Source organism: Lepidochelys kempii, chromosome 3 (assembly GCF_965140265.1).
Source record: "Lepidochelys kempii isolate rLepKem1 chromosome 3, rLepKem1.hap2, whole genome shotgun sequence".
NCBI lineage: Eukaryota > Metazoa > Chordata > Testudines > Cheloniidae > Lepidochelys > Lepidochelys kempii.
The window spans coordinates 203396606-203412226 of NC_133258.1; the positions used below are offsets into that span (position 1 = coordinate 203396606).

The 15621-nt window shown below is 38.1% G+C and overlaps 1 protein-coding gene across 7 annotated transcripts in view; it reads left to right on the forward strand.

The window, feature by feature from the left end:
* The window catches only part of GPCPD1 (glycerophosphocholine phosphodiesterase 1), an 80196-nt gene that overhangs the window by 15611 nt on the left and 48964 nt on the right, over nt 1-15621 (forward strand). For all 7 annotated transcript variants that reach the window (XM_073339699.1, XM_073339694.1, XM_073339693.1 and 4 more), the window contains 3 exons: nt 402-485; nt 8170-8260; nt 9524-9608. In XM_073339699.1, the coding sequence (XP_073195800.1) occupies nt 437-485; nt 8170-8260; nt 9524-9608 (225 nt within the window). In that variant the 5' untranslated portion in view covers nt 402-436. The remainder of the gene's footprint in view (nt 1-401; nt 486-8169; nt 8261-9523; nt 9609-15621) is intronic.

Here is a 15621-nt window from a genome sequence, read left to right on the forward strand (position 1 = left end):
CTCTAATGATAAAGTTCCCATTGACTTCATTGAGAGCAGAGTTAGGAAAATGCTGAGTGCTTTAGAGAAATCCTCCCCTAAAAATATTGAATTAATGCTATTTCTAGTTGCACATATCAATCTCACTACTTTTGTTTAACACTTGTTAATCTTGTAGATAGGCCCTGTGTCACACTGACTTCCTCGCTGGCTGGACAGTGGTTTCTTGATCTGGTCAGTCGTTTGCTTTGGTTTGCTGTGGAGTGGTCCAGAGCTCACAAGTACTGCCGTTTGTTCAGAACATTAAGACCAATACTTGGTCACCCCCCTGTAGATGACTGAAGTTCATACCCTAGCTTTTAGTGAGACAGCTACAGATGCGGTATATTGTTACTGAAATACTTTTTTATACCCTCTAATAGGAGACATCAGACTTCCTTAGTCATTATCTGCAAGTATGACCCCATCTCAAGTTACCTTTGAAGTAAGAGGAACAGCAGAACCAGGTACAGAAATCACACTTGTCGTCATATACGTGTGTGTGTGTTGTAAAACTAGAAGAAAATCTTCAAGCCATACAGTTAAAAATATTTTTTTATTTTAGTTAGAGGGCAAAGAATCATATAATTTTGATACCTAGGATGACAAGGTTCAGGAGGGTAGATTGGTAAAGAGGAGCTTTAACAAATAATTGTTCTTTAACAGAGAGTTGGGGAATTAATTTTATCTCCTTTATTAATAACTTTTGTTTGAAAAATGTTAGCATACCAGAGATTTTTATATACTCCCTGAAATAGTCTAAATACTTCTTAAAATTAGAATTGTATTTGTGATAACCTTACTTTATCAAGTGGAAATACTTAGCATTAATCCTGACCTCAGATACGCAGGCATACATTGCTATGTTTCTTGGAAAATCCTCAGTTTGTGTATAGGTATGCAGAGGGTTCCTGTTGAACCAAATATAACAAGAGAATATGTTTTGAATGAGTTTGGAACACAGGTTAACAAATTGGATAAGATGGCATGCTGTTCTGATCAAGTATCCTGAAACCTCAGATGTCAGTTACATTTCCGTTCTGTCTCTAGCTGGTTTTGGGATGTTCGCTATGTCTGTGTCTAACCAGTGGGATGTTATCCAATCTTTGCCTTCAACGTTTTTCCAAAATTGTTACAAGCCAAAAGCAGACACAAAGTAGCTATTCCATTGAGTTTCCTCTTTCACTTCCTTCTCTGATTCACAGACAAACACCCCCCCACACACCCCATCCCCCTCCCAATCAGTGGCTGATTGCATCTAAAAAGCCAGAGTGCTTCCTCTGTGAGTCATTATATGATTTGCCACAAGCCTATCTAAGGTATTCATCTTCTCACCCATCCTGGCCAGCCTAACCATACACACTCCCCTGTTATTTATACAGTGCTATAAGGCTTAAATTCACAGCGAACCACTCTAATAAATCCTAGAAGGCATCAGCAGCCATTCAATAATAAATCACTAAAATCACCAGAAGCTCCTCCTCCCTCCCCTTCTTATTGAGCATACTCTGCTATGCCAAACTCAGTGGAGTTCGCTCCCCTCTGCTAAAATCAGAGGTAAAATTCCCTTTCTTGGACTTGTGGGAGCTTAGTTCTCTCCCCCTCCTCTGCTGGTGAAGTTGAGGACTCAATAGGTGTTCAGGATGTTCCACTTGTTCCCTTTACATTCCTTTCATGCTGCAAATCAGAGGCCTAGTCTACACTACAGCGGAAAATTGATCTAAGCTACGCAATTTGAGTTACATGAATAGTGTAACTCAAATCGACGTAGCTTAGACCTACTTACCGTGGGTTCCACGCTATGTGATGTTGACGGGAGACGCTCTCCTGTCGACTTCCCCTATTCTTCTCTATCCACTGGAGTACAGGAGTCAGTGGGAGAGCGATTTGCGGTCAACTTAGCAGGTCTTCACTAGACCCGCTAAAATGACCGCCGATGCATCATGGATTAAGTGTAGGCAAGCCCAGAGTAGTCCAACACTTTCTTGTGACTTCTTACTCTAAATTGAATATGGAAGCAGTTAGTCATTAGGTAGAAGATGCATGGAATCTACATTTGTCTTACTACAAAGATGCCACTTAGGTTCTAAGGTGCCACAAAATACTCCTTTTCTTTTTGCGAATACAGACTAACACGGCTGCTACTCTGAAACCTTGTTTTGTGATACTTTTTGCTGTACCTGATGATAATGCAATTCTTGCTTATTATGGGGTATCATAGGGTTTCCAGTTTCAACTTAAAATGATGAATCTAGACTCCATTACCAAAAATCTAAAAATATAAATATATAAGTACCTTGGAAAAGTGCTTGTAAAAGAGGCAGATAGGAGCCTGGGAGGAGATGATCTCTGTAGCATGTGATTTCAAAGGGGGCATTTTGAACATAATTGCGTAGTAGGAAGAGGCGAGAAATGTAGCAGGCCAATATTACTGCAGTTTTTGGGGCAACTGAATAAATGTTCGATATATCATTCTGCTCTTTGATAAAAAAAAAATGTAATGTTCTTTGGCGGTAATTAGTACAACAAGAAATACAAACTGGAAGTAAACAGGGAATCAGTCTACCATATGTGGTTTATTATTACAATGATATTGGCAAAATAATGAATATATAATAATGCCTTGTCACTAGTCATCTGTTAAAACTCCTTAGGACACAAACTTTCTGTCACATTTTAGTTAAAAATTAAAAGCACTAATTATATCTTTTTTTTTTTTTTTTTTTTTGTTTAAAATGATGTGTAATAAGAGAAGTAACAGGCTATTAAAACAGAAATATGCATTGAAACAGAAACCAATGCCAACATCTTGATTGCTAAGGTAAAATTTATCTAAGGTCACTAACATTTGTTGATGGTTCAAGTGCAAATGTTTATCAATAACCAATTGCGGTTTATTACAAAAACTTCAATTTGCAATAAGATTGAAGTGAGCATTCATTTATTTCACATAAAATAAATCAGTAGCTGTTGCTCAACAGAAGCAGCTGAACATGTAATTATGAATGTTGGCAAAGGTCCTGTTAAGAGGCAAATGTTTGGTTGCATAAGTTTCCATTGCATTTGTGCAAAAATTTTCAGCCATATTTGAGTATGAGGACAGAAGGGCAAAAATATACTTTTACCAGTTTAAAAAAAAAAAAACTTGCAATTTTTTAAACAGCTGTACAGGCAAAATGTCCAGGGCTTGGAACCTGAAACTCAGTATGAAGATATAGCCCTTGCTAAGGAGCAGTGTCTTTAATTTTTGTATTTTTTAAAAATGACTCTCCATGCTTCCAGCTTTCACATCTGTAAGAACTGTTTGATGCCTCACAAAGTATTTTGTTTAAAAATGATTTCTACTTGTATGTCATAGTTTTTGTAGAATTCTGAAAACTTGCAAAAATTAAAAATAATAAACAAAAAGGTAGAACTCCAAAAAAGCTTCTGCTTATTTCCTTCTTGTATTTGCAAGTTTATTTCTAAAGCAGCTAGTTGTGACATTGCTTTCCCTAGCAGAACAGACTTGAAGGTGTTTGTTTTTTTTCTAATCGTAATAGAAGTAGTAAACAACAAGGCTAGAGAAAATTAATTCCTTTTCTGTCAGTGGTTTTGCAGGGAGCTTTCCTGTGGGAAATACCTACAGGATGTGGATGGCATAAGAGGATGATTGTACTGTTTCTGTTGCCCCACAATACTGACATGACATGAGGGCTTGTCTTCATTACGGGGGTAAGTCAACCTAAATTACACTACTCCAGCTACGTGAATAATGATGTAGCTTAGGTTGACTTACTGCAATGTCTTCACTGCACTGTGTTGAGGGGAGATGCTCTCCAGTCGACTTCCCTTACTCTTCTTGGATAGCTGGAGTACCTGGGTCGACCGGAGAGCGCTCTGCTGTCTGTTTAGTAGGTCTTCGCTAGACCCACTAAAGCAGCAGCTGGATCTCCCCTTAGTGAAGATCAGCCCTGAGTTCAGGGATGGGCAAACTTTTTGGCCTGAGGGCCACATTGGGTTTTCAAAATTGTATGGAGGGCTGGTTAGGGGAGGCTGTGTCTCCCCAAACAGCCAGGCGTGGCCTGGCCCCCGCTTCCTATCTGACCCCCTTGCACCTATCTTGCACCCTGACCCGACCGCGCCCCCCCCCCGGACTCCTACCCCATCCACCACTCCCTGTCCCCTGACCACCCCAGACCCGCCCCATCCAACCCACACTCTCTCATTCCTGACTTGCCTCCTGGGACCCCTGCCCCATCCAACCACCCCTTCTCCCTGTCCCCTGACTGCCCTCTGCCATCCCATTGAGCCCCCCATCTCCTTCCTGACTGCCCCCCTGGGACCTGTGCTCTATCCACACCCCTGCCCCCTTACCGCACTGTCTGGAGCTCTGGTGGCACTACAGCTGCGCTGCCCAGAGCACTGGGTCAGGCCGCTGCTCTGCAACTGCAATGCCCAGCTGCCCAGAGCCTGGTGCCGCGTGCTGAGTCTGTGGGGGAGGGGAAACAACAGGGGAGGGGCTGGGGACAAGCCTCCCTGGCCAGGAGCTCAGGGGCCAGGCAAGAGGGTCCTGCAGGCCAGATGTGGCCATGGGCCATAGTTTGCCCACCTGTACCTTAGTTTCTTTCTGCTGCTACTAGTGGAGAAGGGGCTTTTGGTATTAGCAGAGGGAGAAAGCAGGCCTGAGGACATATAAACAAACTTTCTGAGAGGCTTCAGCAGTTCTTTATGCCATTAAATTTTTTTTCCTCCTTATCTAGCCATTGTGTGGGTTAATTATGTCAAGTCACAGCTATAAATAGTGATCTATGAAATGAGAATCCTTGCATAGAGCATTGAGAGAATATGTATTTTAGTCCCACGTTAATACTTTTTTCTGCAGTATTCGGCTAAGGAGTGTTGCAGTGATCTTGAAAATGCTCTTAACATTAAGCAATTCAAGTTATAATATACTTCCATTTCTCTAGTGCCTTTCATCTAGGGACTTTACAGCATTTTGTAAACACTAATTAAGCCTCACAACACCTTTCTGAAGGTACATAAGGGATCACTACCTCTCCCATTTAAATATAGCCTGCTGTGTGGTAAGCAATAGCCAGACCTTCACACGTTTAGGACAAGAAATGAAGAATATTGCTAAATAAAACTGCAGGGGAATTTAGAGAGGCAGAATATAATTATCCAATCTAGAGATTGGCCAGTACATAGACTTTAACTTGTCTCTTAAGACAAGAGACATAGGATCTTTAATGAGCGTGTGGGACAGATCTGTGTGTGGGGTTTTTTTTTTTCCCACTTTTTCCCCCCCAGAATGAGCCAGGCCTTGAGCTTCTTAAATGCTTCAAAAACTTATTAAAAGCTGCTAGGTAGATTCGACTTGCTAGCAACCACTCAGTTGCCAGCAAAAAGTTGCTGTTATCCAGAAGTTGCTGAAAAGTGGAAGGCAGGTTTGCAAGGCAGTAGCCAGGGAAGAAGCGCTGGGACGTGCTATCCCTGGCTGCAGCACTACTAGCCTGCCTGTGTAGAGGACAGCAGTGGGGAGGGATGCTGCAACCCTGCTTCCAAGGGCAGCAGGAGCTCAGGAGACCAATGGAGCTGCACTGTACATCAACTTGTGCTCTCCAGTGATCGGAGTTCAACACTTCCCAGCACTTACTTTCCTTAGGGAGAGGTACCATGCAGCCATGCTGCAATGGCTCTTCCCACAGCCTGCCTTCCCAGCCCACAGTCACTTACTGCTTGTGCAGGGCCTAGGTGTATGCAGGTTTGCAGTCACAGAAAGAAGAAGAGAGAGAGAACCTTTGGGGTGGACTGAGCACTGGCCACAGGCAGGCTTGTGGGATTACAGCCAGAGAAAGGCATATCCCAGCACTTCAGTACTTAATTTGTAATGCTGGAGCTCAAGCAATTTTTTTACTTTCATAACTGATGTGGCAAGCCCAGAGGTGCCAGGGCTCAGCACTGGTAAGCCCAGGCACAAATTAAGCACTACAGCAATTCTTTCCCCGGCTGCAGCCTTGCAAACTTGCCTGCAGAGCGTGCTTGGCACATCCCAGTGTTCCTTGTGGGGCTGCAGCCTTGCAAACCTGCTTTCAGATGGTGCATTTCTTCCCCACCAAAATGTTGCTAATAAGCAGCATGCGGTCGCTGATACCCAAATCCCATTAACATTGACGATAATGAGGTGGGATTGGTTTTCAGCAATATGTTGCTATTAACTGGAAGTTACTAATATCATTGCTATTAAATGGAATCTGCTGTATTTTAAGAGTGTTCCAAATGTTTTTACCTTAATATTAATCTACTATAACAGTTTCTAGTTTGGAATCTCTTGCCTTTGGTTGTAGTTGTTGGTGCTAAACAAATCTTTGCTGTAGCATGTGTTTTTTAAAGAATAGCACCTGACTTGCATTGATTGTGTGCATCAGTTACACAGTAAAAAGAAAAGGAGTACTTGTGGCACCTTAGAGACTAACCAATTTATTTGAGCATGAGCTTTCGTGAGCTAGCTCACGAAAGCTCATGCTCAAATAAATTGGTTAGTCTCTAAGGTGCCACAAGTACTCCTTTTCTTTTTGCGAATACAGACTAACACGGCTGTTACTCTGAAAGTTACACAGTAAGTTCATTGTAAACCTACAATGGCAGATGGGTAATATGACAATGGAGAATATAAAGTAGGTCTGCGTTCTGTTTTTTCTTAATATTTTAAAGAAAATATTGATGCAAAATTTGATAGGCAAATACTAAATGGGACAAATTACTATTACTGGGACTGAACGACCTTGGTAACATCCTTTTTAAAGTTGTAAGTTTTGCATCTACCTCCAAGCGGCAATGTATTCTTTCCCAGTATGAGAATTTGAAATCGCTGCTGGAGATAGTGACTTGTGGCACAGGTTCACAGCTTCTATTAAGGCTTCCTGTGACTCTGTAGGACTGGTTCAAGTTTAATAGTTGAAAATACCTAGCCCATTGTCATAACAGGTAGGTTAGTTTTCATTAATCCCATTTTTCTGATGCTCATGTTTTCTGAAATTTAAAGAACTATTTTTTCCTTTTGGGCTAAAAATGCTGCATGTTTGGTCTCAGCCCAAAGGTGAAATTAAGACAATTCAGTTTTTAGTGAGGGTGAAACACATTCTAATCCTGTTTTTACTTTTTGGGAACAGTTCCGGTAGAAATGACTGACATTTGGAAATGTCTGCATGCAAATTGTTCTTAATGAAGGGGTAGTACTATTCTAGGAGTTTTGGGGAGGGAGGTGGTGAGTAGAGGAAATGCTCAGTGAGGTTCTGCTAAAATTTGCAGCAGAGCCAAATGAAATCCCATCACAGTGTTAAAATTTCTGTGTTCTTGCATGTGTAGACTACTGCTCTGAAGTGCAACACTTTGCATGAGGGGCAGGAGGCAATGCTCGCTGTGTAAACTACAAAAAACCCCAAACCTCCAAAAGTACTCTTTTAACATCAAGAAAAGGAAGAACGTTAAAGTTGTGCAGTTCAAGGATTCCAGGGGGAAAATTCTTGAGATTCAGAATGTTAAGGTCCCAACAGAAGGATTAACCTCTCAACTTGCCCCTGTTGCATATCCATTTAATGCATGTATAATGTTGTACATATGCGCAACCATTAATTTTATGTTGCTTTTATATTCATATAGACATAAAAAGAACTAAATTAAAAAAAGATTAAGGTTGAAAAGTCAAATATTCAAGTTTGAAAATGCCAAAATAAATTAGCAGCCTGGTCTCTATCAGTGCTTTCCTGTTCATTGACACCAGTTAAGGGAGACTTAAAAATAAGCAACAAATCAGTTGCTAACTATTGAGTGTAAAATTCTGCTTGAGCTGTCATTACGTATTTGAAACGAATTTCAAGGAAACTGACTTTGGAATCTGCCTGTACCATTGTCTGCAGAAGTATTTGTGTGGTGGTTCCTATTATTTAGCAGTTACTTTCAATGGACCTGCCCATCTGTAAACTGGAGATGAAATTTGAAGCACAGTCACAGTCCTGTAGTAAAATATCCTTTGTGAAACAAAAACTTGAAGAGGGCTGGATTGGGGTCTGTCTTATATCACAAGTTTTAAAACCCCTTCAGCCACTGTGTAGAATGCCATTTCTAATTGAAGACAAGTCCAAGTAATTATGATGATTATCTTCCTAGGAGAGGTTTTTGCAATATGTGGGAGTTGCAGCGCTTTGGGAAACTGGAATCCTAAAACTGCAGTGGTTCTTCAGGCTGATGATGCTGATGGGTAAGCTTTTAGAAATAAAAATACTGATCTAATACTTGCATTTTGATGCTGAATTCAAAATTCTAAAAACTATACACACTTCATAAAACCTGTTTTATCTAATCAGGTCTTTCCATTGTTTGATCATTTTGGAAAGCATTTTTAGAAAAAAGATGTTTACTAATGTAATAGAATTTGTAACTTACACACCTGCTATTCCAGTTATGAGTGAGATCACATACTGGAGTGGTGTGGTAGCACTGCTCAGCAGGACACTTGCAAAAACTTCTTTAAAGTGCTGTTAAGGAGGATCTTCTGTTGCTGTGACTGTAAACCGATAATAAGAGAAGTTTTTTGTGTACATATGAAATGGGGGAATATCAAACCCTAACACTTGTGTTGCATAAATTTTTAAATGGTTTAGTATGGGAATAAATACTGCAGGAAGAGTCAACCAGTTTCTTAAAATTACACTGTGTTGCTTATTTTTCTCTGATTTGGGGAATAGCATGCCCAGAATCTGTTCCTAACTCTGCCAATGACTCTGTGTGACCTTATTCATTTAACTGTTTCTCATTTTCACCCGTCTGTAAAATGAAGATAAATTGTTTTTCCTTACTTTGTAAAGCACCTCAGATCTACTGATGAAAGGCACAATAGAAGTGCTATGTATTTTATTATTTTACTTGATGCATGCTTAACTAAGTCAACTAGAAGAGAACTTTTTGTGATTTTTTTAGAGTTTATTTTACAAGATGTATAAGAACATGCACTTATGTCTGAGATCACAATCAAGTTTCAAAGCTTCTTATATTTAATGGAATAGCTGACAGTGCTGCATATTTGTATTACCACAACATTCTAGATGTGGCCTTTTTCTAAATGGCTGGCTGACTCTCACTATTGCAGCATTGATAATAGATGGTTGTAGCAATAAAATCATACTGCAACTTCATTATAAATTTTGTAAAATGCTTTCAGCCTCTCAAACCATTTTAGAGGGCTGTTACATAAGTTCAGAACTGTTATTCAAGTTTCAAGAATGCTAGCCTAGTGTATTTGTGAATGTTTCTTTTCCTAACTTACTTTAAAGAAAGAAAACAAACAGCCCTGGTGCTTTTTTTTTTTTAAGAGGTAGCAAGAAATGTACTTAAATCATATTTTTCCAAAGCCATATTTGTATACTTACCTGTTTCTATACAACTTTTAGTTTTGGGCTAACGATAACATTTTTTGAAAACCTTCATGTAACCAAATACTTTTAAAAAAACTATTTTTCTGCAGTATATTATGGAAAACTACTGTTGAACTTACTAGAGGAGTTGCTGTTCAGTATCGATATTTTAAAGGGTGCTTCTTAGGACCCAAGGTATGTATAACTTTTTAAGCTGGTGTTTTTTGTTTGTTTGAACTGTAATACTTTAACTCATAAGGAGTATGTCTTATGACTCCAGCAAAATAATATAATGGACACAAACTTAGTCTGCGACAACTTACTGTTACTAAATGGAGTTTTACTTTAATCATTCCTACCACCCTGTCCCACAACTGCTGGTTTTTGTTCCTCCAATAAAAATGCGTGAGGATCATGCAGAGCTTAAATACATACAAAATCCATCATAAGTTCAGGTCATCTTTATCTGTTGTCACTAGAAGTAATCATTAAAAGCCAGAAACTTTATTACAAAAGGTAAGAGTATTGCATCATAATAATGTAAATGTGTAATAGCAGAAGAAAATTATTGGTAATTTAAGTAAACATGCTAAAATTCTGCTTTACTGGGCTGTCTTTAATATTTACATTTTTCATAAAACATTAAATTTTAACTGCCTCTTAACTGCTTTCATTTAAAAAAGCCAAAAAAGAGAGAGCATTCCAATATTTTCTACAGTTCCTAAGTACGCATTTGCATGAGTTATACACCTGCAGTTTTTATGTGGATTCATACTGAAGATGCATGTGAGTAGGAGTTAGAAGGCAGCATACTCATCTGTGGATACCAAGCTCTTCTTGGGATTAAGGATAGGAGAGCTCCAAGGAGATGATCTGATCATATAGTCGTGTGGGGAAAATGAACAGCTACTGTTTAGCTGCATTTTCCTAGAAGCCACCATACTGAAGAAGAGTGGTCCAGTAAACCCACCCAACTGTCTTTTGCACCTATTACGTCTACAAATATATTGTAGTTCTTCACTAGGGCCCAATTCATTATCAATTATATGACTTCATTAGTAAGTAAATACGTGGAAGGGCTGCAGAATCGTGCATCCTCTTTGTATAGCTCAAATATTTTAAATTATTTCATGGCTAATAAGTCTAAAAATTGACTGGTCTTGGTTTTCATTTTTTTGGAGATGGGGAAAATTTCTTTCTTGAGTTGAAAATATATTTGAAAAAAACATTTATTAAAATTCTCAGTAACATTACTTATTTGACACATGCTCTAAAAGATGGTGTTACTTTATCCGTTCCAGCATGTGAAATCAACTAATCTTAAACTGAGACTTAAAACAGATATTTGTGAAATATTCTAGGGGCATAAGAGGAGGGTACAATGATGGTTTTTTTTCAAGGTGAGAAACTTATAAACGGGGACTCCTGTCAAGGTAGGTCAGTTTTAAGGCCTAACAAGTCGGATAGTTGTTCAGATACCCCAATATTTAAAATGTAAGCAGTAACAACTGGGGGAGAAAGCATACTTAGCTTAAAAGAAAATTGGCAAGAAATTTTTTGCTAGTAAAACATTTTCCCTTGTAATATTTGCAAAAGTTCACAGTATATATTGGTGAGTGTGTTTCTTTAAGTAGGTGCTCTGTATCGTGCACGCTCTATGTACCGTGTGATGCAGAGGCTGCCAAGGTAAGTATGAATTTTATGGAATAGCAGAGTAAATAGCTACTGTATATAAAAACCCATATAAATAGCCATAGTGAGATAACTATCCACCTACGAAGTTTAAATTGCACCTTGTTATAAACACCTGACTTAATTTTTTAATAAAATTGGTTTCTGTGTCTAGAAGTGCTTTTCTAGTGGCTTGGCCCTTTTTTAGTTCTTGAGTTGTTTATGGATATAGGAAAGATCAGTTTAAGAACAAAATAAAAAATACAACACAAATGAACCAAGTATACAGAAAACCTAAGGAGATGAAATGTTAATTATCTAATAACTAAGAACTATGTTTTTAATATAATTTGAGATTCAAAACACTTTTCAATCACTGGACTGTATTATATATTTCCTGCTGTTTTATTTAGTACTCTTGGTTAACTTCTAAATTTGAAACTTATTATCTGTACAGTTGCACTAACACAAAATTTAGTAAGGGTCTGAAAGGTACTTCATATAGCTTGAACTTTTAATCTATCTGAATAATCACTGAAATATCTGTATGCTAATCCTTCATCTAATAAACAAATTAGGGGGTTAAGTATCTCGAAATACGTTTTGGAAAAAGTAGTTTTGTAGTCCCATAATAAAGTTTCGGTTTGTAAATTTATAAACATGCATTAGAATAAAAAATGCTAAAGACAAACCCAGTTTAAATATGTAAAGTGGTTAGTAGTTCTGTTTCACATTTCTTCATGAACTGAGGGTGCCGCATATGCTTGAAACAGAACATCATATTGATATATATGTGAATATTGGCTAAACTAGAGGCCACAGACATAAGGGCTAATAGAGGAAACTGACCACTTTCACCTATCTAGAAACAAAATACTAATACAAATGAGAAGCTGAAAATTTTAGCACAGCAAAATATGCTTTATAATCAGAACATAAGAATGGCCATACTGGGTCAGACCAAAGGTCAATCCAGCCCAGTATCCTGTGTGCCGACAGCGGCCAATGCCAGGTGTCCAAGAGAGAGTGAACCTAACAGGTAATGATCAAATGATCTCTCTCTCCTGCCGTCCATCTCCACCCTCTGACAAACAGAGGTTAGGGACACCATTCCTTACCCATCCAGGCTAATAGCCATTAATGGACTCAACCTCCATGAATTTATCTAGTTCTCTTTTAAATCCGGTTATAGTCCTAGCTTTCACAGCCTCCTCAGGCAAGGAGTTCCACAGATTGATTATTTGCTGTGTGAAGAAGAACTTCCTTTTATTTGTTTTAAACCTGCTGCCCATTAATTTCATTTGGTGGCCCTTAGTTCTTATATTATGGAAACAAGTAAATAACTTTTCCTTATTCACTTTCTCCATACCACTCATGATTTTATATATTCAATCACATCCCCCTTTAGTCTCCTCTTTTCCAAGATGAGAAGTCCTAGCCTCTAATCTCTCCTCATAATAATCTCAGTATTCAAATTCAAGAAGAAATAAGTTGAAAAATCCTGTCCTTCAATCTTGTAAATTGTCATTTTGGGTAGTATCTTTGACTGGTTTTATTTCACTTGAAAATATGCTGTCAAATTAAAAGGACAGTTTATATTTAAGTATTTATAAATAATAACTGTCTTGGGTTGTTTTAAGATTTGCTACCATCTTCCCCCCTTATTTATAAATATAAACAAAAATTCATGAATATGAATTATTTGTGTACAGTTAAGGCATGTCTTGGCTGCATTAATGAAAGACAGCACATCCATGCAGAAGGAAAAAAGCTTTTAATGAATTCTAGATACCTTTTGCAATAGCTTTTATGTATCTTGTGCATTTTTGTGAACAAATGGTTACATACAGTTAGAAGCAAAGTATTACTAGATATTTCTGCTATTTTGTACAAGCTGAGCTTTTTTTTTCAAACGTATATATGTCTTTTAAAGATATACTCACTTATTGCAATTACTTTGCTTCAAACTTCTATTTTTATGAAGTTCCTTATTTGGGCAGGTTGCTTCTGCAGGGAAAAAAAAAAACTGTTGGGAAAAAAAAATAACAATCCTGTCTGGAACATGTCATGCATGTATATTATACATAAATTAAATATACTATACTATTAAGTATGGTTTTTAAAAGCTCATTGTGGTGAATAAAGAATAAATAATAAAATACATAAACTCTTGACCTTTATTTAATATTTTCCTTCCAGTAAATAAGCTTGCACATTTTAGGGAATTTCCTTCAAAGAAATATACAGTGACTAAGCCACCAGTGGGTGTAGCAAAGCTTTGAAAACTTGGCATCACTCTTCATTCACTTTTTTAAATATTGGCAGAATACCATTTGATATATTCATGGGGATTTTAACAGAGCTTTGTATTTTCTTAAAATTTTCTAGTAATAAAAACACTCCAAAGATGAATCTTGGGTTCATGCTCTGCATTTACTAGCAGAGTACCCTAGCAAAATCCTTTGGCTGTCAGTCAGTAGCAGGCTAGCAACTTCTAGTTTCTGCCTAACTGCTAGCAATGAGGGGGTTCTCCACTTTACTGTGGTACAGCAGTAAGTTGTGTGTTAAATCGTTACTACTTGAAAATGTTTCAGGCAACAGAAAATACTAGGCTAACTAGTTTTCAGTGTTAGGTAACTTAAATGTGTGTTCTAGAGTCTTTGAGCCTTGTGAAGTCAGCTACCCTTTGAGCTTTCAGATTTTGTGCCAGTGCTGGTTGATGTGCTCAAATGTGGCCTATGAGAGCAGTATAAAAACCTAGGTAGATGGACCTCGTTGTTAAAAGTCATACTATAGTCTTCTAAGGCATTCAGCTGCCTTGTGCTCTTACCCAGCTTTTATATGGCACATAGGTTCCATTTTGAGAATCTTGGACTTACGGTGTGCATGTGAAATGCCCATTTAGGCACCTGGCATTACACTTGCATAGATTCCATTGGTGAGTTCTTCAGGGCAGAGACTGACTTCCTTTGTTCATACCCTGCTATCATTGTTTGTTTTTTAGCTTTTGGAGAGGTCACTGGGCTACTTGATGGGAGCAGCTGTGGCACCTGCCTCCCTGCTGGCAGACATAATTTTCACTGTGGGAATCCAGAGTGTGTGTGTCAGCCAAAAGCGTGTGGGTCTGTTATAAGAAAACAGGGAAGAAACTTGACTTCATATTCTTTTCAACTTACTCGTATTTTAGACAATTCTGTTTTCCCTTTCCCTCTATTATCCTTGCAATTGTGATCTCTCTCTCTCTCTGTGTACTGTTAATTAGCATAACATTACCAAAAGAGAGATTAATAATGTAATATTGTGTTATAACTAGATGTATTCTACCTTTTTAAAGCATCAAGTGCTAAATAACTTTGGGTATGTATTTTGCATGAAGTGGCTTTGGGTGGGGTATATGCAGCTTTGAGCTAAATGGGACCTTGGCATTTCTTTTTAGCAGTGATACAGAGATCAAGCCTAAATTTACTGAATACTTTTAAATCTTTGGCTTTTGGGGTCACCTAATGCAAAAACCTTAATAGATTACATATCCTTTACATAATATCAGGAAGTCCCAGCTGGTGCTAAAAAATTGATACTGAGCCATAAATATTCACAATGTTCAGATATTTTGATTATTACTGTTGGATTTTAAGTTTGTCTGAATTTTCCATTTTTTTATCAGCAAATTAAGTTGTTTCTGTTAATCCGAAACAAAATAAATGTTTTCGTCTTTTTTTTAACTGTGCTGAGACGAAACTGGTGTTGGAGCTTATGATGCCTTGTAAGAGAAGGGACAGTGTAGGCTTGATGAAATCTAGAGTGGCTTCTTAGCCAAAAATACCAGGATGGTGAACCCTGGAGATAGCTAACAGCACTTCCTGTAGAAAATGGTAACCATGTATTGATAGGGGAAGTAGATAATTTAAGGAGAAAAAAAGGGCAGAAAAATAACTTTAGTCATTAAGTCCCATTCAGTACAGATTATCCAGAGACTTGGGCCCAACAAAGTCTCAGTTCCTGCTTCTGCAGCCAGCCAAATGATTCACTATAAGCTCTAACTTAGAAAGCATTTTTAAAGTTCTGTTGATCCTTGCAACAGAGAAACTATCATTGTTCTCAATATCTAACTGGCTTTCTACCAGATTCACTAAAACCAAATATTGCCCCCTACAATTGCCAAAGTTTGGGGGAACCCACAAATTTAATGTTGGTCCAACCAAAACTAACCACCAAGGACTTCACTGATAGCTTATTGTGTATAAAGTTAGAAGCATATTTTTGTAGTGGGATTTCTTAATCTTCTGCCCTGGCATCTTCATCCCTCTTCTGTGGATTCTTCTATGAATACATTCTCCTTTGCCCAGGAATAGTCTATATATGTAAAATATTTAACATGGATATATGGTTCACCTAAAATGATGTGCCTCCCTTTGAGCATTGTGAACGCTTTCTTTATGCTTTTGCTATGCCTTTTAAGCCGTGTAAATTTTTTATATTCCTTTTGTGGTAGTGAACCAAACTCAGATGTTCTGTTTGAGGTAATGCAGAAGAGCAG